The following is a 25,982-nucleotide window of genomic DNA, read 5'->3' as shown; positions in this document are numbered from 1 at the left end:
TTAGACACAGGAAGCTCTTACACTTTGATGCTGGAAAGTCTGTGGAAACAGTTGAAGACTGAGAAATCCACCAGTAATTACCTCAGCCTCTCAGAGATTCATAATGGAACGATTCACCAGTCCAGAGACCTGCGAAAATGACAGTATGACTGACATGATCACGGTGGATACATATATCCTGAAAAACACTCACATTGCCTTTCCCCTTATTGCTGGGTTGGACTTCCTGAACGCCACTGGAGCGGTGTTGGAAGTGGGCCAAGGCAGGTATGTCTTAAGATCTGGAAAAGGATACACATATTACCCTTTCCTGCCATCACAGGTTCCAGCAGGTCTGAGTACACCTTCGGGTCAAGCTCATTCACTGACAGCTGCTGAGGTGAATCTATACTATGCCTTACCACCAACTGGCAGACTTCCCAAACCCATGTCCTTCAGCCCTGAGAGTACACAATGGGACTCTGACAATCAGGAAGAGTTGCTGAAGTTGATCTACACCTGGCCACGCACCACTTCAAGCATCCTGGGTAAGACATCAGTTGTACAACACAAGATCACATTGACTGATGACATACCTTTTAAATCCAGGGCATATAGAGTTTCACCCCTCAAAAAAACAGATCATCGAGGAACATGTTGACCAGATAATCCAAGACAAAATCATTGAGCCCTCCTTCTCGCCTTGGTCTTCACCTGTGGTCCTGGTCCCTAAACCTGATGGTTCGTACAGGTTCTGTGTGGGTTACAGGAAGTTAAACAGCAAGACCGTACCTGACGCTTACCCAATGCCTCTGATTCATGACATCCTAGAATCCCTGGAAGGCGCCTCCTGGTTCAGTGCATTGGATCTGCGGTCTGGATACTGGCAGGTGGAGATGGAAGAGGCAAGTAAGGAGAAGACCGCTTTTATAACCACCAAAGGGTTATTTCAATTCAAATCTATGCCTTATGGTCTCAGAAACTCCGCAGCCACCTTCCAACGTTTGATGGAGAGAGTTCTGACAGACTTGAGGGAAAGGATCTGTTTTGTCTACATTGATGATATCATCATCTATTCAAAAACATTAGAGCAGCACATTCAACATCTCAACACTGTCTTCCATAAACTCACCCAAGCCAACCTGACATTGAATATGAAGAAATGCCACTTCAAACCACAGCTCAAGTTCCTCGGCCATATAGTCTTAGGGAGGGGTGTGGAGATAGACAGAGAAAAGGCCAAGGCTGTTGCAGAGTTCCTTCCACCTCCAGACCTTAAAGCTCTGCAAAGATTTCTGGGCTTGGCAGGGTGATATCATAAGTTCATACGCCACTTTGCTGACATCGCTGCTCCATTGAGCCACCTTAAAAAGAAAGGAGTTAAGTGGGAGTGGACTCCAAAATGTCAAGCTAGCATGAATGCACTTAAACAAGTACTGCAAAACTCACCTGTACTCATCCACCAGACCTCAAACACTTCCAAGTGCACACGGATGCGAGTGATGTAGGACTGGGTGCTATCCTCACTCAACAGTCTGCGGAAGGAGAAAAGGTGGTGGTGTATGCTTCACGGACTTTAACAGGGGCAGAAAGAAATTATAGTACGTCGGAAAAAGAATGTCTAGCTGTGGTTTGGGCTGTTGAAAAGTGGAGGCATTACCTGGAGGGGAGGCTGTTTGATGTCTTTACAGATCATGCTGCGCTTGCCTGGGCCTTCAACTGTCCCAAAACCTCCTCACGCCTCACACGCTGGACTCTCCGACTACAACAATTCAACTTTCAGGTCCATCACAGGAAAGGCTGCCTCAACATGGATCCAGATACCTTGTCCAGGGTATGCGACCCAGCTTCTAGTCATGCTGTCCCACGTCTCTCCATAACTTTGTATCACCTCATTCATTGGAAGAAATTGCTCAAGCTCAAGGTATGGATAATACCATCTCTCACCTGCACTCTGGCATCCAACCTCGTTGTGCCAAAGAACAACCCCTCACGTTTGAAGACCACCAAGGGGTGTGGTACTGCAAAGTTCCTTTGAAAAATAGAGGAGAAAAATATCAGCTGGTGGTACCACAGATCCTGAGAACTGACTTCATGCACTATTACCATGATAATCGCCTAGGAGGCCGCCTCGGACAGCTAAAAACCCTGCTGAAAATCCTAGAGGTGGCATGGTGGCCGTCTGTCAGGAGGGACGTTTGGCAGTACATCAAAAGCTGTGAGGTATGCCATAAATACAAACCCAGCAATACAAAACCATCTGGACTTCTGCAACGTTCACAGATCACAGAGTCTGGACACACACTAGGGATTGATCTAATGGGTCCATTCCCCACCAGTAAGAAACAGAACACTTACCTCCTTGTCATGGTTGATTATTACACGAAGTGGGTGGAGATGTTTCCACTTAGGGATGCGAAGACCCAGAAAGTTGTGAAAATTCTTCGGGAGGAGATTTTTACTAGGCGGAGAGTCCTTAAGTTCCTGGTGTCCGACAGGGGTCCCCAGTTCACCTCCAGCATTCTGGGTGATCTGTGCAAGACATGGGGTTGTGTGCAGAGACTTACCACAAGCAAACTTAACAGAAAGAATTAACCGAACTGTAAAAACAATGATTGCTGCCTATGTAGGCCAACGACATCAATTCCGCTTTGCCATTAACATCGCCCAGCAGGAAAGCACAAGGAAGACACCTGCGGAGCTCATGCTGGGCAGGCAAGTGCTGGGACCACTGGAACGCCTAATCCACCGACCACCTTCACCTGATCAGGCTGCATATTCCCTGATTGAAAGACAGAACATCATGACAGAAGAGGTGAAGAGCAGGATGAGGATGAGCCATTACTGTAGAAAAAATGCGCAGTTTCAACCGGGTGACCTAGTTTGGTTAAAAACCCATCCTCTTTCCAATGCCTCGAACTAATTCTCAGCCAAGCTAGCGCCCAAGTGGGAGGGTCCAGCTGAAATAAAAAGTAAAACGGGGCCAATTAATTACACAGTGTGCTGGGGCAACCCACCTAAAACGGATGTTAAGAATGTGGTTTGAATCTGAAGCGTTATTATGGACGCTCACCTCCGATGCCGTTGGCTGGGGGGGTGGGAATCTAAGTAGCACGGCCACATAAGGGAGAGATTTATAAAGCTGACAATATGCTAATTTGATTATTGATGTATCACAGCTGTTATTGTTGTCCCTTTGTTTGTATTGCCCTGTCGAGTGTTGTGTACTCTGTTTTCTTCTCGCGAGAGTTTGCTCGTGATGTGCCAGGGAAATCCCGTGACGCCATCCTAATCAGATGGTTTTGCACTTCCGATAAAAGAAGCCGGTTTAGCATCGTTCAGCAGCAACGTTCTTCGTGCTCAAGGTGGATTATAGCGATCGATCGTCTCTGCATCCTGCTGTTTGTTGACTGTGACTCTGAGTTTCGTCCTTGTGGAAATAACTTATCTTGTGACATTATTTTGCCTGGAACTTCGTCACAGAACAGCGCTGTTCCTTAACGTGCTCCCGGACTATAAGAGTTTCACCGGTGAGACGGAAACATACACACGCATACACACACACCAATGGACTTTTTCACTTGCGTACATACTGTAATATATATTTTTTCTCTGTGCCTTCTTGTATTATAATACACTCTGGATTGGCATTTATTCCTGGTTCTGTTGGTCATTTATTGTGCCTGTATTCATTTGAACACACTATTTAAAGAGGTAACAGGATAATTTTATTTGTGTAGCCTGCCTTATCTAGGCTGAGCGTTACACACTGAATCTTTCCGTGATGCAAAATTGTCAGTGATTTCTCTTATAAAACACTTTTTTGTTGTTGTTGTTGTTGTTCAGTGTAAACCTCAAATATAGATGAATACGAAATTAATGTTTAATGGCAAACATGTTGAAGATTAGCCAACATGTTATCAATTCATTAAGTGATAAGTTGTCCCTCGCAAAAGTGGTTTATACAGTGTGAAGCCTCTTCTCCATTTAAAAAATGGCCTATTTTTGCTAACCTCCTGGATGCTCTTGTTAAGACACGTTTATGGTTCTTAACGTCCTTTTGGAGATTGAACGTATTGTACTGTACTGTAATTTTTTGCTTATATGGAAAAGAACAAGTTTGCTGAGTAAATAAATGCAAGAATTTTCCTTTTTTGGGTGAACAGTTCTTGCATGTTCTTTGAGGGTTCTTGATTTGAATAAGTACCTACTTTGTAAACTTTGTACCACATGGTATGAATGCAATCATGATGTACTGCATACATCATGTTGTTATTATCATGTGACCTATGGTGTCACTTGCGTGGCTTCACTGCCACTCAACTCCTCTCCTGTGCCCCCTCATGGGATACTAAAGAGTCCATTGGTCCATTTTTCCAGGTACTTTTTCCCTACAGTTAATGTGAATTCAGTCATGCTACTCTTTTTCACATTGTTTTTCATCTACTATATATTAGGGAAGTAAAGATTCAGCCATCGAGGGGATTGAGCAAGCAAGGGAGTGGTGTACAGTATCTAATGGTGTTTGGTCTAATCTGGTTGCTGTGGTTTTGCAGAAGTTTTTAGAGCTTTTGTCATAATTTTCACTCCATGCTCAGGCTGTGTGTGAGCCTTCCATGTTCTCTTGCTGTGTGTGAGTGAGAGCGCTGTATCAGCTCCTGTAGTGATTTAGACACTGCTGTCTCTGCAGGTATGATTAATTAATACCATCTGTTCTTACATATCCATACACACACTGCGGCTCGGGTGCTCCGTATCTGTCTGTGTGTGTGTGTGTGTGTGTGTGTGTGTGTGGAATTACCCGTGTATGTGTGTTGGCTCGGCATGTGAGCGTCCCACCCAGTATATACTGTACACACTGATTTTTATCTACTGAAGACATGCTGATACACAGCATCATGATGCCGATAGTGTTTGGAGGAACAGGATCTTTAATAATGAATGATATTACTGTCTGACGGTAATGCTGAAAGCTTAGCTCTGTATGTGTGCATGTAGATTGAAGTCCTGTCCGACAAAACCAATGTTCGGTGCTATTTAAAAGTTGCTAAATCTGAAGTTGTTAAACCTCCCCCTCTTCAGTTGCTAAGGTTTTTTTAAAGCTTAGTCTGTAGTTATTATAATTAGCTTCATTATAATAATAATAATAACAATGTCTATGGTGTGTCCTTATTTTGATATTTGACTTTACAAAAATGACAATTCTGTCATTAATTATTCACCCTGATGTCGTTCCAAACCCGTAAAACCTTCATTCATCTTAGGAACACAAATTTTAATATTTTTGATGAAATCTGAGAACTTTCGGACCCTGCATAGACAGCAACACAACTCACACGTTCAAGGCACAGAAAGGTAGCAAGGACATCGTTAAAACAGTCCATGTGACATCAGTGGTTCAACTGTAACTTTATGGTACGAGCATATTAGGTACGAGAATATTTTTTGTGCGACTTCATTCAACAAATGTTTTCTTTTTCTTTGTGCATAAGTATTCTTGTACCTTCATAAAATTACAGTTGACCCACGGATGCAAGACAACAAACTAAAAGGTGATCTAATTTGAACAAAATCCAGTTCTTTAAATAATTCTGAATCCAATTTAGATTATTACAATAAATTGGTAATCCTGAAATGACAATAATACACAACTGTCACATTACAGTTATAGGTTATATTTAATATCACTTTGTTGTTAATCCTTCTAGGTAGTTTCCTCATAGATCTACGCATCTTAAATTAAAATAATGTAGAACACCTCCTGTATAAATGACCGTGTATGTTAATTGGGATTCCTTTTAATTCTGTCAACAAACCGATTCCACAGAAAATCAGTATTCCAGCAGAAAAGCACACTTAACAGGGTGATCAGCAGTAACCTGTGACTCACATGAGGAAAGTTTTTCCTGAACACTTAAGGGCCATTAAAGAGTAAAACAGAAAAATATAAAATGTACATTTAAAATATAAAAATATTTAAATATAAGAATATAAAAGAGTCCATACAGATGTTATTTGTTGCCTGTGGTCATTCTCACTAATTGATTTTAGTAAGTTTAGGAATGTTTCCAGGCATTTTTCTGGACTGTCAGGAAAGTGAAACTCTACAGGAAGAGATCTAAAGAGAGAGTGTCTTTAGAGTATGTCTAACGTTTCTCTCCTGGGCATATAAGCTTCTCGTCTGTTAAATCCATCATCTCGGATGGGTTTAGGATTTCTCGCACTCAGAATACATTATCCTGTAATGGATTTTTGCATTAGTGTGAACAGTAGTGTGTGCATAAGTGTTGTAGCCTCTTTTCCAGTTCTAAGAACTAAGAACGGTAAGGAATGATTACACTTCTTCACTTGAGCTTGGTTTGGCACGATTACAAATCCTTCTCGGTCCGAACTTTTCAGCACTTTTGGAGAACGGTTTGGTCCGATGGTGAAAAAGAGGCTAATTAGACTGATTTATATTCATTTATTTACAGCTCAGATTTGTAAAAATCACAGACACACACATAGTTGTCTTTCTCACACACCCTTGTTCTATTAGTCATGGTTCATTTGTGTTGTGTAATGTTCTTTAGGTCACTGAATTCTGATGTCTCATCATAACTCGGGTGTCTCTGTGTACATTGTAAACACGACCGTTTAGTTTTTTTTTTTTTTTTTTTGAAAGTATGCATTGAATTGATCAAAAGTGACTTATGACTTTCACAACTGCTTTTAATTTTAAGTATTACTTGAGCACCAAATTTGCATATTAGAATTATTTTTAAATAATCATGTGACACTGAAGAGTAATGTCTGTTGCAAATTCAGCTAAATTTAGATTTTAAATGATTATGCTATTATTTTTACTGTATTTTATATCAAAGAAATGCAGCCTTGGTGCAGATCTTACAGAGCTTAAACTTTTGAACGGTGTTGTATTTTAAATTAATTTAGATTTTTTGTGCCCTGTTTGAGAATTGTTTTTCTTGTTTTACAAAATTGAGATCAGCATATCTCACAAAATACTGATTAAGTGGTTTTGCAGAGTTTTGAGGGTCTTTTTAACTTTGTAAGTGCTTAATTTCATTAAAGTTATTCAAGTGTTTCCACAGCATCTAGTTTAGGATTTTCTAGACTGGACTTTGAGAACATTTGTTCAATCTCAATGTCTGAGAACAAATGAGGAAACAGGAAGTTCTGGAATTCCTCTGGGATGAAGTCTAAATGGCCCTTAGTGACAGAGAGAGAATTTGAGAGATATGCATCTCTGCCAAGTGCTGCGTATCTCTTTCTTCATACTGCGTGTTTCAATGGTAATATAGTCAGGGCGGGTACACATGACACAAAAAGAGTTTGTTGCTGAGGCATCATTTGATACACCTCAGTGGCCAAATCTGTTATTAGCAGGGGTGCACATAAGTTTTTCAGCTTGGTTCTTATATGAGTACCTGGAGATTTGGTTTGGTCCTCACATAAGGAGTGAATGCAATGGAAAACTTGACTCCATGGATTTGTTGATGCCCTTGTGTCTTCTCCCTGATTTCCTCTATTTGCTCTGCTGTCCTGCTGTTTAGAGTACAGCTGGCTATGACAGCCTGTGCAGAAAGACTCGTCTGTACTGGTCCACAGGGGAGGACTCTGTGATTGGGTTGTGAAAGGACAGGAAGTAGTTAGGGAGGTAGAGGTCAGCCAAGATCAGCTCAGCGACTCAGCTGAGCCCAAGAGACACACTGTGATGGGCCGAGCTCCTCTCTCTCTTCTGGTTCTGACTGGTTTTGTGCTGCAGGGTTTTCTCTGTACCACAGCAGTTTACATGAACAGAACAAAATACAACCGCTAAATAAAAGGCTTAAATAAAATGTTCCCTCTTTTCTCCGTGTGAGGTCTGCTTAACAAAGATGCCCCTTCAGATCCAGTGCAGAACTGCTTTGTTCATATCTGCCATACAGAATCAGATTTTGTTCAGTTTCTGTCATCATGGTAATAGAACAAAACCAAACAAAGTTTGTGGTGTGGATTTAAATTATAATAATCTGATATGTGTTTTTTGATGCAGGTTTAAGCAGCCAGTGGACTTAAGTGTGTTCTGGAACTTCATCTTTGACGCACAATTTATTTATTAATTTTTTTCCCTGGTTAGTTTCTCATTCAACTGAGGTCAGGCGGGAGAACAACATTTCCAAGTCACTAGCAACATAAATACACTGTCGAAAAGCTGAGCTGCCACAAATAGGGCTGGGTATCGTTCAAAATATTTCGATATCGATACCGATACCTTGAGTTCGATACCGGTTCCTGAACGATACTTTTTTCGATATCAGTTTTAATAAGATTACATTATCTCAAAAAACTATTTTTTTTAGCTTGTTGATATTTATACAGACTCAAAGCCTCATCTCCTGAGCCACTGCACAAAGGAACTAAATATATCCAACACAATACATAAATAATTTTTTTTTATAAAGTTCAAATAGTTTTCAGTTTACACATCTGTTAGGCTACGTTTACATTAGTGCGTGTTCATTTTAAAACACATAGCTCAGACAGAATCATAATTTCTAGGTTGTTTAAAGACTTCAAGAAATTTTAAATCTTCATCCACTTTCATAAGTGGGTGTTTTATTTTCTTTCACCATATGTTTTATTGTTATTAAATTCTGGTGTAGTATGTCTAATTATTTGAATGCATAAAAACTTTATTCTTAAAATAGCCTTATGAAATGTTTTATTTTTCCTCAGAAATTCTGTGTTCTGTATCTGGTTTTCAAATGAAGACATAAAACATTAATTTAATTTATCTTTAAATTATTGAAAATCAAAGTTTATTTATTTTGGCAAACAAAGGGGGGTTACTATTAAAAAGTTTTAATAATTTTAATAGTAGCCTAGTAGTAGCAGTATGTACTGTCTGCTGAACAATATTAATATATTTCTGCCGCAGTGTCTTCCAACTTAATCCGAACCTTTATTTTGACGGGTTTCCGGGAATGCCTTTACAGTTCTGTGTGTATATGATATGACGCTAGTTTTACTCGAATCAAACGGTAAAATGCTCACGAAGTGACTTTCAGAGCAGATGTTGTTCATGTATTTATGTCCTCATTTAGTGAGGCGGCAGACGCTGAAATCACCACGAGCATCACGCGAGCTTCAGTCTGTGTATAATAAACAAACCGTGCGATTTAAAGAGCGGACTGCTCCGTGCGCTTTCGAAACGCTCTCGCTGAGGTCAAACACTGATCTATCAGCGCGTTGCCGCTTCTAGTCAAACACACCTAGTGCTGCAGGATTATTGGCTCACTGACGGTGATGAGATTAACCCCTTAGGTATCGAAATTTGGTACCGAACGACAAGACGTTTTTCGATACTCGGTGGTATCGAGGCAATTCGGTCGGTGCCTAAAAAGTATCGAACTCAATACCCAGCCCTAGCCACAAATATATTCAAACCTGTACAATCGCTCGCGGAGAGATTCAGAGAAAGCATTTCATTCAAGAAATTGCAACAAAGCTTGGTGTCTACGGCCCGGAGTTATGCAAAAAGTGATGTAGAGAAACATCAGATTCAAGTTTTCCTTTTTTTTTTTTTTTTTTTTTCTCGGCCTGTCAGTAACACAGATAACACATGACAGTACGTATGTGTAGCTATGCTATCATCATTCACAGCCTTTTTTTTTTTTTATATATATATTTATTTTTTATTTTTTATTTTTTTTATTAATTAATTAAATTTTATATACCCTTTTATTTAACCATACTATGACCGACAAGACCAGGGGACAGAGAAAACAAGAGAGAGAAAGAAAAAAAAATAGAGAGAATGGGGGATAGAGAGAGAGAGGAAAAAAAAAAAAAAAACAGACAATTTGCTTCGATACCTGCAGATTCAAGTTTTCCAAAGTGATGAAAAGAATGAAAGGAAAGAGTAAAGATAAAAGGTAGCAAGTACCAAATACATGTTTCAAATAAATGTTACACCATACTTCTGCTGTTGTTCTTTCAATAAGCGAATTTAAAATGTATACAATAAGTGAAATGCCAAAAGAACATACAATAATAAATGTTTGTTTTTATCAAATCATAACACCACATAAAATATAAAAAGGTGTAATTTATCCAGTTTAATAAAATAAATGAACAACACTAATAAAATAAATAGGGATGCACGATATTATCGGACTGATATCGGAAACGGCCGATAATGGCTTTAAATGTAAATATCGGCATCAGCCCGATATGAAACATTATGCAGATATGTATTGCCGATAAGAGGAATATGTTATCTCACATGTGCTCGGTTTTGTCTGAATGATGATTAGACTCACTCTGTTGGATTGCTGCATTTAATCTGTGAAAGCAGTACAGAATGAAACATTCAGTGTGTGATAGAGTAAACAGTAATAGCACGTGCAGTGGCAGCAGTGAGGCCTCCCCCAGGTCCTAATGCCTGCTCAGTATAGTTTTAATCTGTGGGGGGGGCGCTGTTGGCTTACTTCTAATAAAATTAAAAGTAAAATAAAATAGAGTATGTTTTGATTTAAATTAAATAATTTTATATATACTGATTTATTCATTAATCTACAAATTTTAAATCTTAAAATGTTAGGGTTAACACTGCATCTTTCTGGGGAAAAAATGCAGTGATTGATTTATAGTTATTTTCAAAGCTACAATGTACTGTCAAAGATCCTTCAATATTGTTTATTTAATTCTAACAATAAGTTCTTGTTAAAAACTAACCAAAATTAAAAATATTTTGCTTATAATTTCTGAACAGGAGAGACTTGGTGTTGTTTCCAAACAAAAGGACATATATCTGTATCGGTATCGGCCAAAATGAGTTGGTTGAAAAATTTCGGCATATCGGCAAAAATCCAATATAGCGCTTCCCTAAAAATAAAGTTACAAACAGGTTTGTATTATTGAGATGACTCCAATATTTTTTTTAGACATCATGCTAAAGTTTCCAGACTATGAGCCATATTTTTTCAACAGTGGTATAGTAAAGATTAATTCAAAGCAGGGCTGTGCGATTTGGGGAAAAATATGAAATTGTGAAATTTTATGCGAAATTATGAAATATGATTTTTTTTTTTTTTTTTTTTTGGACAGATATTCCTATTTGCTTCGCGATTTTAAATTTTCTAAGTCAAGCTTCAGCTCAATATTGTCAATAATGTGCAGCACAGTATGAGTGTTGTTACCCTGCTGAAAAAACAAACAAGAAATTCACATAAATTCTTATAGTTTCCATAAAAACCATTACAAAATTCCTTTTTGTTTCGGGCATTATTCCAATAGGAATTACTGTTGTTCTATTGGTTGCCATCTGCTAGATTACATCCCACCAATAGAATGCATCAAATACCAGTAGACACCATTTATAGTTTACATTAAAACCAATACAATTCCCATTATAACCCTTAAATCCATTACATTTTCTATTGTGTTATGGGAGGGGTTCTACTGGTTGTTTTTTGTTTGTTTTTTCTGCAGGGAAGATTATAATGGTATTACTACTTTTACAGAATTACTGAATTTCACAGGAAAGATTTGTTTATTTTTTATACATAAAGAACTGAATTTCTTTAGTCAATTATTAAAGTATTACATCATATGTTACACGGGCTGATTTATTAATTTTTAAGTATTTGGGATTTTAAGAACAAGTGGGAAATGTGCAGAATGTTTCATTTCATCCAAGTGAAATTGGCAAACAGTTAGACTTAATTTACATTCGTTTTAAACGCGAGTCGACACAGGTTGCGCGCGTGCATCAGGCCTCGTCCATATTGCCAGATGTGTTCGCGAGAGACAGTATAACCGTGTCCTAACTACACGCGCCGCGACAAGCGATAAAAGTATCAAAAGCCAAATGGTTCAGAATTCGCCTGATTTCGATTTCGATTAATCGCACAGCCCTAATTCAAAGTCTGTTGGTTTATGATCTGGGCTTTTTGAAACAGAAGGTTGGATTCCAGATAGTAGTACATATCAACAAGTGGCCTCAGGTTAATGCAGAGAAGCTGTGCTACAGTACATCACACTGAATAACAGCATCTGTGTATTAACTAAACTCTGTTTTATTGTGTTGACATGAAGAGAACTTAACAATACAGGAATACAGAGTCTCCATTACTACAACGGGAGAGAATTTGCTAATTTCCAGCATGAAGCCTGTTTTAATTTGCTCTTGTTAAAATAGTTGAGGGGTGATGTAATCTGCATCATTCAGCCCTGCTGTTTTCACTTCGGTGCTGTTTTTTTAGGTTCCAGTTACATAAGAACGATTGTACTGTTTTAGCTCATTTTGTTCATTTTAATCACAGTGTCCTGAATGCATTAAGAGTTTTATTAAATATTATTTGTATCTGAAGACTGTGTGTACGGCAGATATCCTCTAAAGTCACATGAATATTCATCTATTTATGGCACATATACTCTTTAAAACTCCGCAGTCTTTGTTTTCCACATCAGTGGCTCTGCGAATAGTTTTCTCCAAACAGGTTTTTTTTTTCTGGTTCACATTCATTTTTTTTGCACCGATAACATGTGTTTGGAGTTCAGCCACACCTCAAACACAAAGCCTGTTCTTGTGTCCAGAGCATTGAGAAAGGTCTTAGAACCCTCAGCCTGTTCTTGTTAGGAACTCTAGTGTGCGCCAAGTTAAAAACTAAACAACAACTTGCGTTGTGCCTAAAAGTGCCCTTTAAAATAAAAAGTGGTAAAATTGGTAAAAATAACACACTGCCTCTTTTGGCTTGTTTCTTTTCTTTTACTCATTACAGTGTGAGTGTTTCACATTTCATTACTGAATTGGAATTAGAAAAAGACAAACCAGTCATATGTTTGGCATCAGTGGAGTCTCTCCAAACTGTGTCATGTCGTGTGTTTCCAAACCTCACAGGCCTGAATGACGTACTGCTGCTGTCCAGCGTGGAAAAGAAAGCTGCATATGAATATGGAGTAGATAGTTCTGCTGGTTCAGGCCATAGCTGCGGTTTAATCACATCTCTGTGTAATGAGAAGTTACAGCTGCCAGCTGCTATTATAATAGCTGGAAACATTGTCATACATAAAAGTCTAGAATCATCATGTAACATCATAGACCCTTAAAGGAATACTTACCTATAAATGAAATGTTCCAAACCCTACATTATTTTAGTTCAGCGGTGCTTGTTTACTTTTTCAATGGCCTTGTTTCTGGAAAGATTTTCCCATTTTATTTTCCCAAAAGGTATTAAAAAAAAAAAGTCTTTAGAGTTACAAGTTTCAAGGTGAACCAAAACATTACAAACTTTGATTTGAAGCAAAAAACGTTTGGAAATTGGACAAAAAGACAAAAGTATAAGACTGGATATTTTATTGCAAAAATATTGCAAATATTTAAGTATTTTGAGAGTGTAGGAAAACTGACTACATGTCATTTGCAGTGCCTCAAAGGAGTCCTAAAGTGTTCTTTTGGCAAGATTTACTTGTTGCGATTCTCTGATTGGTTGAGGAAATTTCTCTGCAAAGTCATGGGTTAATGTAGTTGTTTACTAGGAATTTCTCTGATTAAAAGAGTAATTTAAAATAATATGCATTTTTGTGTTCAACAAAAGCATTTACCATTGATTAACAACCTCATAGCTCACAGTAGGTCTGTCTGTAAAGTTACTGTTCAAAATCAATTACCTTAGGGAGAAAATGATTGGGATATTTACTTCCAAAACCTGAGTGTTGCAGAACATCTCCTTTTGTTTTGCATGGAAGAAAGAAATGATACATGTTTGGATCAGCATAATGACAGAAAGTTCATCTTTAAATGTCTCTCAAAATCCAGCATGAGTTGGAATGTTCCTTATTTGTAGTAGTAGCACAAATCTTGATGGACATTAAATAAATGACTTTCCAGGAGTCTTTTATTCTTTGTGAAACATCCAATTCAAATTTTGACATTATGAGGTTTTACTGAAACAGAAGAACTGAATGCTTTCAGAAGATCCCTCCCTTCAGTATGAGAGAGATCAGCAGTCACATGTCCTGAATAAAGCTGTAGAGTGTGTTGTTCACTGTCCAGAGAGAATGAGCTTGTCACAAGACCAGCATCACATTACCGACCTCATTATAAGCATCACAGAGAGTCCAATAGCATTGGAGTCTGGATGAGGTCAAGCGGTGAGCGGTTATCATGATGGGCCTGCTGTGCACCATCATTATCTGTGTGTCGAGTTCATAAACTCCAGCCATTCATACAGCTGGACATCATGTCTGATCACTATCCCTCTCTCTCTGCTGAGGTCTTCAGTAACGATGTGGTCTTTTGATAGTTTTCAGTGAAGTAAAGGGCTGTTCACTTTTCTTGAGTTTTCATCATTTGACTGGGCAGCAATTTTTCAAGCATTTTATGTTTGGAAGTGGGCGAGTTCTAGTATTGTTGGAAGTTCCATGTAAAAATTCTTCTATAATTCAGTGTTCATTTATTCGGTGTTGTAGTGTGACATTTGCATTAGTTTTTAAAAGAAATAATTTTATTTAACACGGATGCATTAAATTGATCAAGACTTTTACTGTATATTGTTATGAAAGAGCTATTTTAAATTAAAGGGTTACGCCACCCCAAAAATAAAAATTGTCATTAATCAGTAATTTTGGATGAAAACCGGGAGGTTTGTGACCGTCATTGACTGCCAAGTAAATGACACTGTCAAGACCCAGAAAAGTATGAAAAGCATAGTCAAATAATCCTTCTGAATTTACTGAAGCAACGAGAATACTTTTTCTGCGCAAAGAAAACAAAAACAACGACTTTATTCAAAAATTTGTCTCCACTGCGTCAGCGTAGCGCCATTTTGGAGAATATCCGCTGGACGCAAATAGCGTATGCTCTTCTGTGTCAGCCGCACCACAAGGATACGTTTTCTACGCTTTTAATGTTTGTTTTCTATGCGCAGAAAAAGTATTCTCGTCGCTTCATTGAATTCAGATTGAACCACTGATGGCAGATGAACTATTTTGACGATGCTTTTCATACTTTTCTGGGCCTTGACAGTGACTGTTACTTGGCAGTCAATGGGACAGTGACAAGCCTCCTGGTTTTCATACAAAATATCTTGAATTGTGTTCCGAAGACGAACAAAGCTTTTACGGGTTTGGAACAACATGGGGGTAAGTGATTTAATGACAAAATTTTCATTTTGGGGTGGAGTAATCCTTTAATGCTGTTCTTTTGAACTCTATTCATCAAAGAACATTCTATTCAACAAGGGAAAAATGTATCACAGTTCCCACAAATATATTAAGAAGCACAACTGTGTACTGTGTACTCAGATACTTGCATTTGTGTAAGCGGACAGATCGGATATTCCCCTGTCAATGTGATTCGTACGTCATTAAAAAAGCAATGGTAACGAATGATCTCTCAACTCAGGTTGACATCAACCACGATCACATGAAACATGAATCTTTTCAGTGGTGCAGTGGAGGTTAAAGGCTCAACCCACTGGAGTCATGCTGAAGATTTATGTCTTTTGAGCCTTTGGGCAATCAAAAGCTTATTTCGTCTGTGTCCATTTACTTCCTTTTTGGCCTAAGATTTTTCAGATCAGAATGTCTAACTTTGGTTGTTTTGCCAAGTGTATAGTGTAAATGCAGATATCAGATATGGGTGACTTTTGAAAGATGTAAGTTATGCCATTTATGTTACTGATTACTTTTTGTCTTTTTATTCTACAGGAAAGGTGTGGATTCCCAAAAAGAAACCAATGGAGATCCATCAGGAGGAAGCCACGACCCTTGACCCAGAATTGGAGGAGGCACTTTCTAGCGCTACGGACACAGAACTGCATGACCTGGCAGGTAAAAACAACTACAGAAACTCACAAACAGTGATAATGGTAGATCAGCAAGAGTCAGAAGGCGCTTTCGCACCGATGGAACCTTTTCATAGTTCCTAGAACTATTGGCGGAACTAGGAACGTATTTAGTTCTAGGAACTTCGTTTGGGGGAACTAAATCATCTCCTACTTCAGAGTAGGGTCTAAAACTTTTCTATTGGAACTACCAGTGACGTACATGTACGCTGATTAGCCAGACTCTTATGAAACACCAGTTATCTGCATTTTTAAAAAGCCGTGTAAAAATATTCACTCCACGAACATGGAAAACAGCGATAACGGCATTTACCTGTTGTCTGCAGCATTGTGTTCTTTTCTCAGCTTTGATGATATGTAATACTGCAAGTTGTCATAGTAGATGTAGTCAGATTTGCGTGCTCTTTTAATCAGAGGGGAAGGAAGAAATTAGTTCTTTTCTAGGAGCCATCCTGCTGGACAGTTTCTAGTTTAGCACCTAGAGAGAATGCTAATATCACTACGGTTAGTTTTATTGCTTTAAGCCTGAATTAACAGCTCTGTTCTATCTATTGTTCTAGTGTTTTCTGTTACTCTCTCTGCAATATTTTTTGCCTCCTTGACTCTGGGGGTCTGAATGCCCTCACTGCATCCATCACAGCACCAAAATAAAACAGCAAACACATCCTCACTCTCTCTCTCTCTCTAAATAGCCTCTTTAAGAGATTGTCCCTGGCTGGTTTCCCTCACTGCATGATTCATTATAACCCTGATTAGCTTTATTCTCTTTATGTGCTGGATGTGTTTTTTTGGTCAGCTGTGCCGAAACACAGGAATGTGAAAGTGGCTTCATGCAGTAATATCTATAATACCATAGTAAAAATAGTAGTAAAGTGCTGCACATAAGCATTAAACAGCCTTTTTTAACTGTGAATTACTGCACTTTATCATGATGTTTTCATGTGGGTGCTTTTAAATACTTTTTTGTATATATCGTAACAGTGCTGTGTTGTGTTCTGTAGCTATACTTGGAGTGAGCACACTGGTGACGAGCACGCAGACTTATGACGGCACCTGTACAGACGGTTATAACAGTGAGTTTATTATTCTACAAGTTAATTTCATCTTTCAGCAGATACCATAGTCGTGTCGTCTTCTCATGCATTCCTGACTGATTTGTGAATGTTGTGTTTGTTGTAGATGTTATTAAGGGAGAAAAGGTAAAGCCAGTTTTTGATGAGCCACCAAACCCTACAAACGTGGAGGAAACTCTGCAGCGGATAAAGTCCAATGATTCCTCACTGACCGAAGTCAATCTCAACAACATAAAGGTAATGAGATTCAGTTTAGTACACTCAAGCCAAGACACTTAATGGCCAAAATAAAAATGCATTAAAGTCATTTTGATATTTATGGTGATTTATTAATTTTATATTGCAAACAAATTACAACCAAATACACTTCAGTCCAAACATTTGATACTGCCTGATATTTGACAATTTGGGATAAAAAAAATTACTGGGAATGCACAAAATTATTTATACATTTGTGAACATTTTGAACAAAAAATCTGTATTTTAATATTGTGAATTTTATATTATTTAATTATATAATTAAATTAGTGACATGTCGCTCTTTTGTATAGACGGCCTGCTTTTCTTGGTTCCACTAAAGCAGAGAATGCTCTATGAAACATTCTCAAATTAGGCTGGAGAACACGATTATCAGGTTTTGTTCTGCTCATTAAATTTAAAGGTGGACACACCAAATAATGCAACACTTAAACTCAAATTATGGTGATTTGTGAAACATTTTCAGATGTGTTCTCAGATGCAGATGTGTAACTCTTTTTAATATCTGCTTGCAATATCTTCTATGAAATTACTGAAATTATTCAGTAAACAGACAACAGTACAAACCAGAACTAGAATACATTTTGTTCCTGAAAGCTCCCAGACAAATTTTTTATGTTTAAATTATGGCATATTTCGGATATCTGTTTTTGTCTCTCACTGAGAACTGTTATTTCTTATAAATTCATATGACCTAAGATGGAGGCTGTCATAAAATCAGGATGAAGACCATGTCAATGAATTTAGTGACATAAAGGAGCTGTTTAATTGTCCAAAAACAAATGTTTTTAATGTTTTCCTCCTTTTTTTCTAGAACATTCCAATCCCGACTCTAAAGGACTTTGCAAAAGCCATGGAGAGGAACACTCATGTGAAGAAGTTCAGTTTGGCTGCCACCAGAAGCAATGACCCTGTTGCCGTGGTGAGGGACATGATTCACTTCAGATGTCCGTGTGTTCGGGGTTGAGATTGGACAAATACTGTCTTTAGGGAAAAGCCTCCACATTTGTGCTTTGTCAAAAAAAGAAATGAATCTCTTGAAAACTCTTGAATCATGGACCTACAGTGAACTGTCAAGTACTTTGATTCCATGCTGTTTTTAAGTTTGTTTTCCAAACTGAATGTCTGCTGTTTTTCCATCATTGCTGGTGGTTTCAAATAAGCAGCATTTGTTAAACCTCTGAAAATTGTTGCATAAGCAGTTTTAAATGTATTCGACTCTAAATATTAGATTGTACTGTCATTACTGGTTTCTGGTGATTTGTCAGTGTCAAGTAGGTTGTCTGTCTTCACTGAAATTAAAAAGCAGCTTGAAGCGCAAAAGCTAAGATAAACATGGAAGAGATCCGGCTCCCTTGACACCTTGTTAAAGCTATGTGTGTTTCTGTGTTCACTGCAGGCCTTCTCAGACATGCTACGGGAGAATAAGATGCTAAAAAGTTTGAATCTGGAGTCCAATTTTATCACGGGCGCAGGAGTTAAGGCTCTGGTAGAAGCTCTGCGGGACAATGACACGCTTACAGAGATCAAGATTGACAACCAGGTACAGGACACAAATTCAACCACATGCTGTTCTAAAGCCACCAAGCTTTTTCATTATTTATTTGTTTTTTTTACTTTGTAGACTGTCACCGACTGGTGCTACCAGGGTGGTCTGCTCTGGTGATTATAGTTTAGGTGTTTTTAGCTCTGACACACAACTCGCATCCAGTGCGACTGTAGGGTGTCGCAGATCAACTTGCCACATTAATATCGAAATCATCTGATGCTGCTAATAAATGATTATTGTAAGGTTTTTCATATACATATAAATACAGCATCTTCACTGTGGCTTATCCAGTCAACTTTGACATATACTTGTTTTAAATTAATACTTTTATTTAGCATGGGTGCATAAAAAGATATTTACATTTTTATGAAATATTTTTATTACAAATAATTGCTGTTCTTTTGAACTGTTTTAAAGTCATCTAAGAACCCATCTAAGAACCCCAGGACAACTAAGTTTGACATTGATAATCATAAGAAATATTTCTTAAGCACCAAATCAGCATATTTCTGAAAGACCATGCTACATTGGAGTAAAATGAAGAAAATTCAGTAGAATTGGAAAAACGGCTAAGTTTTTTGAAAATTAAGCCATCACAGGAATACATTATATTTTAAAATATATGAAAATAGAAAACGGCTTTTATTTTTTATTCGATTATTTTTTTCCCCACAATATTACTGTTTTTGCTGTATTTTTGATCAAATAAATGCAGCCTTGGTATGCATACGAGATATTTCAAAAACATAAAAAAAAAAAAAAAAATCATACTGACCCCAAACATTTGAGTGGTAGTGTATAATTATTTTGAATCTGCTTTGTTTTTACATAATGCAATGCTGTTTTTGTATCGATGCCAGACTTGTCATTCATTTGTAATGAATAATCTTATATTTTTGTTTGCATTAAAATATCATCAAATGAGAGAACTTTTATTCCCAAGTATGGCTACATAATAGATTGATCATCTCAATTTACTGCATTATTTAGGTTATGTCGAATGATACATTTTAAATTTTAGGGGTTGAATTTCCAGCAGAATTAACCATGTCATGATTATATAGCATTACCTTAATATTTAATTACTAGGGCTGATAAATAAAATGTTATCTGATTGATTAATCAAATTAAATGCACATCCATCTTGGCTGAGATTACACCCCAAAAGATAAAGTATCTTTAAATTTAAATGAGAAAAACATTAAATACACGTTACAACATTTTAAGAAAGTAGCTTTAGAAATAAATATTTTGATTCACCATAGAATATATTGCACATAAACTTTTTGGCAACACATTATTTTCGGAAGCTGCATCCGAAGTGGCATTTAGGTATATTCACACAGAGCGGTAGTCTTATGTATTCAGAGGTAGCATGAATACATTACACTGCAATTAGAATAGCATAATTAATGCAATAACATGGGTTTTAAATGCTTGTGTTAGAAGACCACTGCATAAATAGGTCTTAATTCAGTTATTTGATCAATGTAGGTACATACATTAGAAGCATAATGAATTACGCTGCATCTATTCTTGTACATATTTGTTGAAATGTGTTAAAACCCAGCTATTTTGCTGGCAATATGCAAATTGAATTAAAATGTTACTCGTAGTGAAATGTCTGTGTGTGTGGGCTTATGTAAGCATGTGTAATAGACATTTTTCCGGTGTGTGTGTGTTTCCTGCTCTCAGCGACAGCAGCTTGGTACGTCGACAGAGATGGAGATTGCTAAGATGCTGGAGCAGAATACAAGCATCATGAAGTTTGGGTACCACTTCACCCAGCAGGGACCCAGATCCCGCGCCGCTGCCGCAATCACAAAAAACAACGACCTGGGTGAGAACATGACCTAATGCACATATGCTCCGATTGACAGAAACAGGGTAGTACAGTACACTGGTATTCGCTAATTTTGACCAAAGAAAGACACACAAAAGAAAGACACAACTGTGATACATATTTAAATACGTCATTAACAACTAGTTCTTCAGTTTGGCATTTTATTAATGAGACTTTCTTTTCCTTTCTCTCTTTCATCAATGAAGTCTGGATCTATCTCCTGTTTGTCAGTCTTATGTTACCACACACACACAGTGTGCTTTACATGTGTGTGAGGTGATGTCATGCATCAAGCTCTATTCCAGTGCCATTTAGGTATTATGTGTGAGAGCACGGGTTTGACATTTAACTTTTGGCATGAATGCTAACAGCACATTTCAAAAGGTGATGTGTGTTTTGTTAAAGACTGTTTAACTCACCTGTACATTGGACAGGTTATACAGGGTGTGATAAATTATCAGATCCTCACTGTTGTGAATTCAGACCTTTTATATAGAAGTGAACTAGTCAACACTGATTAACCAAACACAATCCACAACTGGAAATACACTAACACGCTACAGTTCAGAGCGGTAGTCTTATGTAGGCGGTCTTTTGACTTTCGCAATAAAGTCTGGTCCACTTTGCTGCTTGTTCCGTCTAAGAACTGCCAACTTAGAAAGAACCCTGCAGAAATTAGTATGTGTAGAATTTCTGTCCAAAAGCGAATAGCTTACTAATATGGATTGGAAATCTCAAAACACTTAATGCCACAAGTTGTACGTGTTTGATTTGATAAAATCCTACTCATTAGCATTATTCGTTAAGGAATCAGGAAGTACTGAATGTTTGTGATTCACTTAAAAGAAAAGTCACTTCTGTTTGCTGCACTGCTGAACAAGTATTTCTACAAACAAGGTCAGAGTATTTTAATATGGTGTTCTGTCCACGTTGGCATGTGCAATACCTGTTCTCAAAACCTAAGGTTTTTTAAATACATTAAACTGGTTCTGAATAAAATCTCTACCTTCTCTTCAACTGATTATTTCATAGTTGGTTGTGAATATCTAGTTTACTTGCTTCTATGCATTTTAAGCTAACCTTACAATTTTGTCGAAATCTAGTGATTAGGCCGCTTATCAGCCTAGTACCTTCAAAATAAATCTTTTATCGTTTCCCTTCAGGCTGATTAAAAACCTAATTGGATCTGAGATAGACTAGATGGGCCATTTGTCATTTACAAATAAGTCTGCCTAGCAATTCCATTGGCTAAAACGTCTTTTAATTTGTACTCCGTTCAGTGCCTGATTAGAAAACCTTATAATTTCACACATACGTACTATTAAAGGTATGATCCACCCCCCCCCAAAAAATAAAAACCTGTCATCATTTACTCACCCTGTCATTCAAAACCTGTATGACCTACTTTCTTCTGTGGAATTATAGATATTATAATATATTTTGGGAAATGTCTCCAGACTTTTTTTTTTTTTGGCTATACAAGGTCTATGAGCACCAAAACTGTTCTTCTACGCGAGTACTATTGTACTACCTGCATTCTTCGAAATATCTTCCACAGAAGAAAGTTATACAAGTTTGGAACGACACGAGGGCAAGTGAATGATGACAGAATTTTCATTTTTGGTTGAACTATAACCTTTCAATAAATCAGTGTAAATATGACTATAAATGCCATTTAAATTATGTTGCATGTAATCGTAAACAAACAAAGCTATACTTTGTGAAATTATCATTTTCTCTTTACCTGCTCAGCATCCTGCTATGCTGTTTCCAGCTAGCTTATTAAATCTCATATTACCTTTGATCATCAAGAACATGCAAATAATAAAATGTGAAACAAACTTTTGATATCAGCTTTATTTATAATACAGTAGGCTAAACTATTGTACTGTAACAGAAACTGATTTACGCAGGGGGACCTGATTGTTCATGACCGAACAAGTTTTGGCTGAAATGAGTAATTGTGTGTATAGCTTTGTAACAGGATGAAGGATTGACTAACACACTGATTTATTAAGCGTCTTAAATGAGCAGATCTCATTAAAGGTTCTTGTAGCTCTCAGCATGCTCTAACGGCGTGAACGCTGTGAATGTATTTGATTACTAACACGTCTCTGTTTTCTTTCAGTGCGGCGGAGGCGAGTAGAGAGGGATGCGTAGAACATATTCTCCTCTCTCTCTCTCTCTCTCACACAAGCTCATCAGACTCTCTGTGCCAAACCCTCTGCGGGAGCCGCTTCACCTGAAGAAGGGACACAACTGGATACTTTGCCTCCCTAATGTTAATACTCAATGATCTTTTTATGTTGTTGTATTATTATTATTATTGTTAATTGTTGTTTGTTTTTATAGCTGCAACTCTTTTTTTGCTTGTGTAAAACCTTTTCTGCTCTTTTGAAAAGTTAAAAGTAAAAGTTCTTTGAAACAGGTTGCAACGGTTACACACATGCACTCAAGCACTATAGTGATCTCTTCATGGATGGGCTGGATCAGAACCTGTCGCCCACATTCACTCTGAACAAATCTAGACTCAACTGGACTGGATCTGTTGTGTTCCCCGCTTAATGTGAGCTAAATCTAGATTTGTCGAGGCTGGGTTTGGAGCACAGGTTTGAACAGAGTTGGCTCGTTAGCCAATGAGAGCCTCGCTGTTTGTAACAGACACTCCTTAATAAAAGTCCTCTATACTCTCGCTGTTAACTTCTCCGTGAGTGTGTGAGAAGATTGTGCGGTTGTAGTTTTATCAGCGTGGGTTGTGTGTGGATGTCTTTGGGCAACTGGTTTGTCTCAAAAACTCTCAGCTTCCATACTGCACCTCGGTTTTGCTGCCGATTGAGACAATTCACATTGTAAAATTCACTTCTATTCCCCAAACACACCAGCTGATACTGGAATTGCAGTGCTAATTTAAGATCAGTGCCCCATTTTTATCAAATGTCTTTGAAAATGGAAACATTTGTACTAGATCAGCACTAATGACAACCTTGGGTATGTAAATGAATGTCAAAGATTGACAGGTTTCACTTAGGACTTAAAAACGTTAGAGGTATATTTCCACCAAGCAATGCACTAAGGGATATTTTCTTTTTTCCTTTTTTTTTTTTTGAACACAGGAAGTGAGCATTTATGTAATTTAGTTGTCAGTTATAGATTTAAATGAGAGTATCTTTCCTGTAGATAAATCTGAAATGGCTTTTCTAATACCATGCCAAAGACTAACACCTAAATGCTCTAATTTTCAGGAATCTAGCTGAGGTCAGACAGGAAATGGGATTTCATTTTTTTAGTTTATTAAAGGTATAATTCACCCTAAAAGAAAATGCTAAATTTCTTACCCTAAATTGTTTCAAAGTTGTATGCTGTTATTTTTTTATATAGAACGCAAATGGTTAATTTTAAAGTATTTTCGCATATTGTAACCATGGCTGTCAAACACCTTATGTGTTGTGAAGACTAGTTTTGTATGCGGGTTGGGACCAAATTTAAATTGTTCACTATAATTGGTTCCCCAACAACCAATCGCCAAATGGCTTGGAATGTAATGCACAAATTTTGTTCGAAAAATAGCTGTGTGAAAATTCCCATTCAAAAAATAAATAACCAGATATGGGTTTGGAACAACACGAGGGTGAATAAATGGCAAAATATTTAAATTGTGGTGGATTATTCCTTTAGATTATTTAGAAGAATATTTTTGAAGCACATGGTCTGTGCTAAAGAGGAAATTAGGGAACTAGTTGAATGAGAGCGAGAGGGATGAGTAAAGTTTCATCTTAAATAGCAACCAATTCTGTGAGCATTTAGTGGTCCTGGTGCAGCCGGAGCCCCGAACATGCATGTCCGTTTGTGATCGCATGCATGTTTGCAATGTAAAGCTTTATCTTTTCATTAAAGCGAACTAACATGCTTTCGTAACACCAGTGTAAAATACTGAATTAACCTTTATACCGCTTGCCGTTTTCTGTGAGCTTGTACGTCCTACGAGGTTCATTGATTGTGGTGTATAATGTAGAGCACAGATGCTTTGGCACGTTTTTGAGCAAGGTGGTGAAGCCACCAAATGGACCTTCAGCGCAAAAGTATGGCATCTCGGGCGAAGCAGTCTGAGCATGCCCGGTGTGGATTATATAGCTGGATTACACAGGGGAACATGTTGTACACCTGCTTTAAATGCAAAAGCTAGGACCAAGTTTGAAGTTTTCCTTTTCTCACCTTGTCGTTAAGCTTCATTGTTTTTTACTGTTCTGTTTTGTAAGAGCCTTGTGTATGAATTGACTTTGAGTTTATGTTTGTCTTTTATTTTTCTTTGTGAACAAATGCTGAATTGTGTGTATGAATTCTTTTTTTCAGGTTATGGTTCATGTTTCATTCCATCTTTGTTTGATTATGGGTTAAAGGTTCATGCTTTGCTGAAAGCTTGTGCGTGTAAGAAAGAGCTCTGCAATCTTACCATGAGTTCATTTGAAATATCCATCTCAAATCCTCTTCAGAAGATTCCAGACGTGTATAGATATACATATAAATGTCATGTACCGTAAACGCCTCTTATATTGCCGCAATTTTGTATGTTGATACTATATGTCTGGATTCCAGAAGAGGAAATCTTACTATGTACTGTTAATAACACCACTCTGTAAAGTATCAGATGTCCTCAATAAATGTATGTTTTTACAGAATGGTCAGTTCGTTTTCTTTCTCTAACCCTGCTGCGAGATCACAGGAGTTGTCAGCTGAACGTGAAACACGTTATACATACAATTTTTAGTAACCGAATACCAACTTGAATCTATTTTTGTATGAATTGCCCAATAGTCATTTATTTTAAGAGCGATTGGCATATATCCCAGATTCAGTGCTTTCTGTCTCTAACGATTAGTCACAATGACTACCTGAGAGATACTGTTTGTTCAATGACTAATGACACTGGAGTCACTACTGGTAATATTTAATAGCAATAAAAACAAATACTTGCCAGAGTTACTACATTGTTAAAAAAAAAAAAAAAAAAGTTCAGCCAACTTAAAATTTTAAGGCAACCAGCTTCAGCTGATTTTTGAGTTATCTCAACTTCTTGTTTTTAGTTAATACAACAAAAAGTTGAGAATCTCCTACAAAAATAAGTTCAGAGAACTCAAAAATCTGCTGAAGCTGGTTGCCTTAAAAATTTTAAGTTGGCTGAAGTTTATTATTTTTTTTTACAGTGTATAAAATACTAGTATTTATTATAAGATACTCAGAACAATTGAAACGAAACATATTTTATAGTACTAATTTTATTACTTATTATTCAGTATTTTTAATAACTAGACATTAAGAATAGTTGGCTGATAGAGAATAGGGACTTGCAGTTGTGGTAAAGTATCTGCAACATGTCTTTTTTTTTTTTTTTTTTTTAAATAAGGGGGATCACACAACATGCATGTTATTTTTTTTATTTCGTACTGACC

General features: G+C 37.4%; 1 protein-coding gene across 2 annotated transcripts in view; it reads left to right on the top strand.

Moving 5' to 3' along the window:
- LOC306843228 (tropomodulin-2-like) overlaps positions 1–25,209 on the top strand; it is a 34,846-nt gene extending 9,637 nt beyond the window's left edge. For both annotated transcript variants that reach the window (XM_079374568.1, XM_079374569.1), the window contains exons 4-10: positions 15,676–15,798; positions 16,814–16,885; positions 16,992–17,122; positions 17,958–18,065; positions 18,543–18,686; positions 20,388–20,532; positions 22,664–25,209. In XM_079374568.1, coding sequence (XP_079230694.1) covers positions 15,676–15,798; positions 16,814–16,885; positions 16,992–17,122; positions 17,958–18,065; positions 18,543–18,686; positions 20,388–20,532; positions 22,664–22,695 — 755 coding nt within the window. In that variant the 3' untranslated portion in view covers positions 22,696–25,209. The remainder of the gene's footprint in view (positions 1–15,675; positions 15,799–16,813; positions 16,886–16,991; positions 17,123–17,957; positions 18,066–18,542; positions 18,687–20,387; positions 20,533–22,663) is intronic.
- The last annotated feature ends 773 nt before the right edge of the window (positions 25,210–25,982 follow it).

The sequence above is a fragment of the Barbus barbus genome (genome assembly GCF_936440315.1).
Source record: "Barbus barbus genome assembly, chromosome: 23".
NCBI lineage: Eukaryota > Metazoa > Chordata > Actinopteri > Cypriniformes > Cyprinidae > Barbus > Barbus barbus.
Note: the sequence above shows the minus strand (reverse complement) of the source record. Positions and strands in the feature narration are given on the sequence as shown.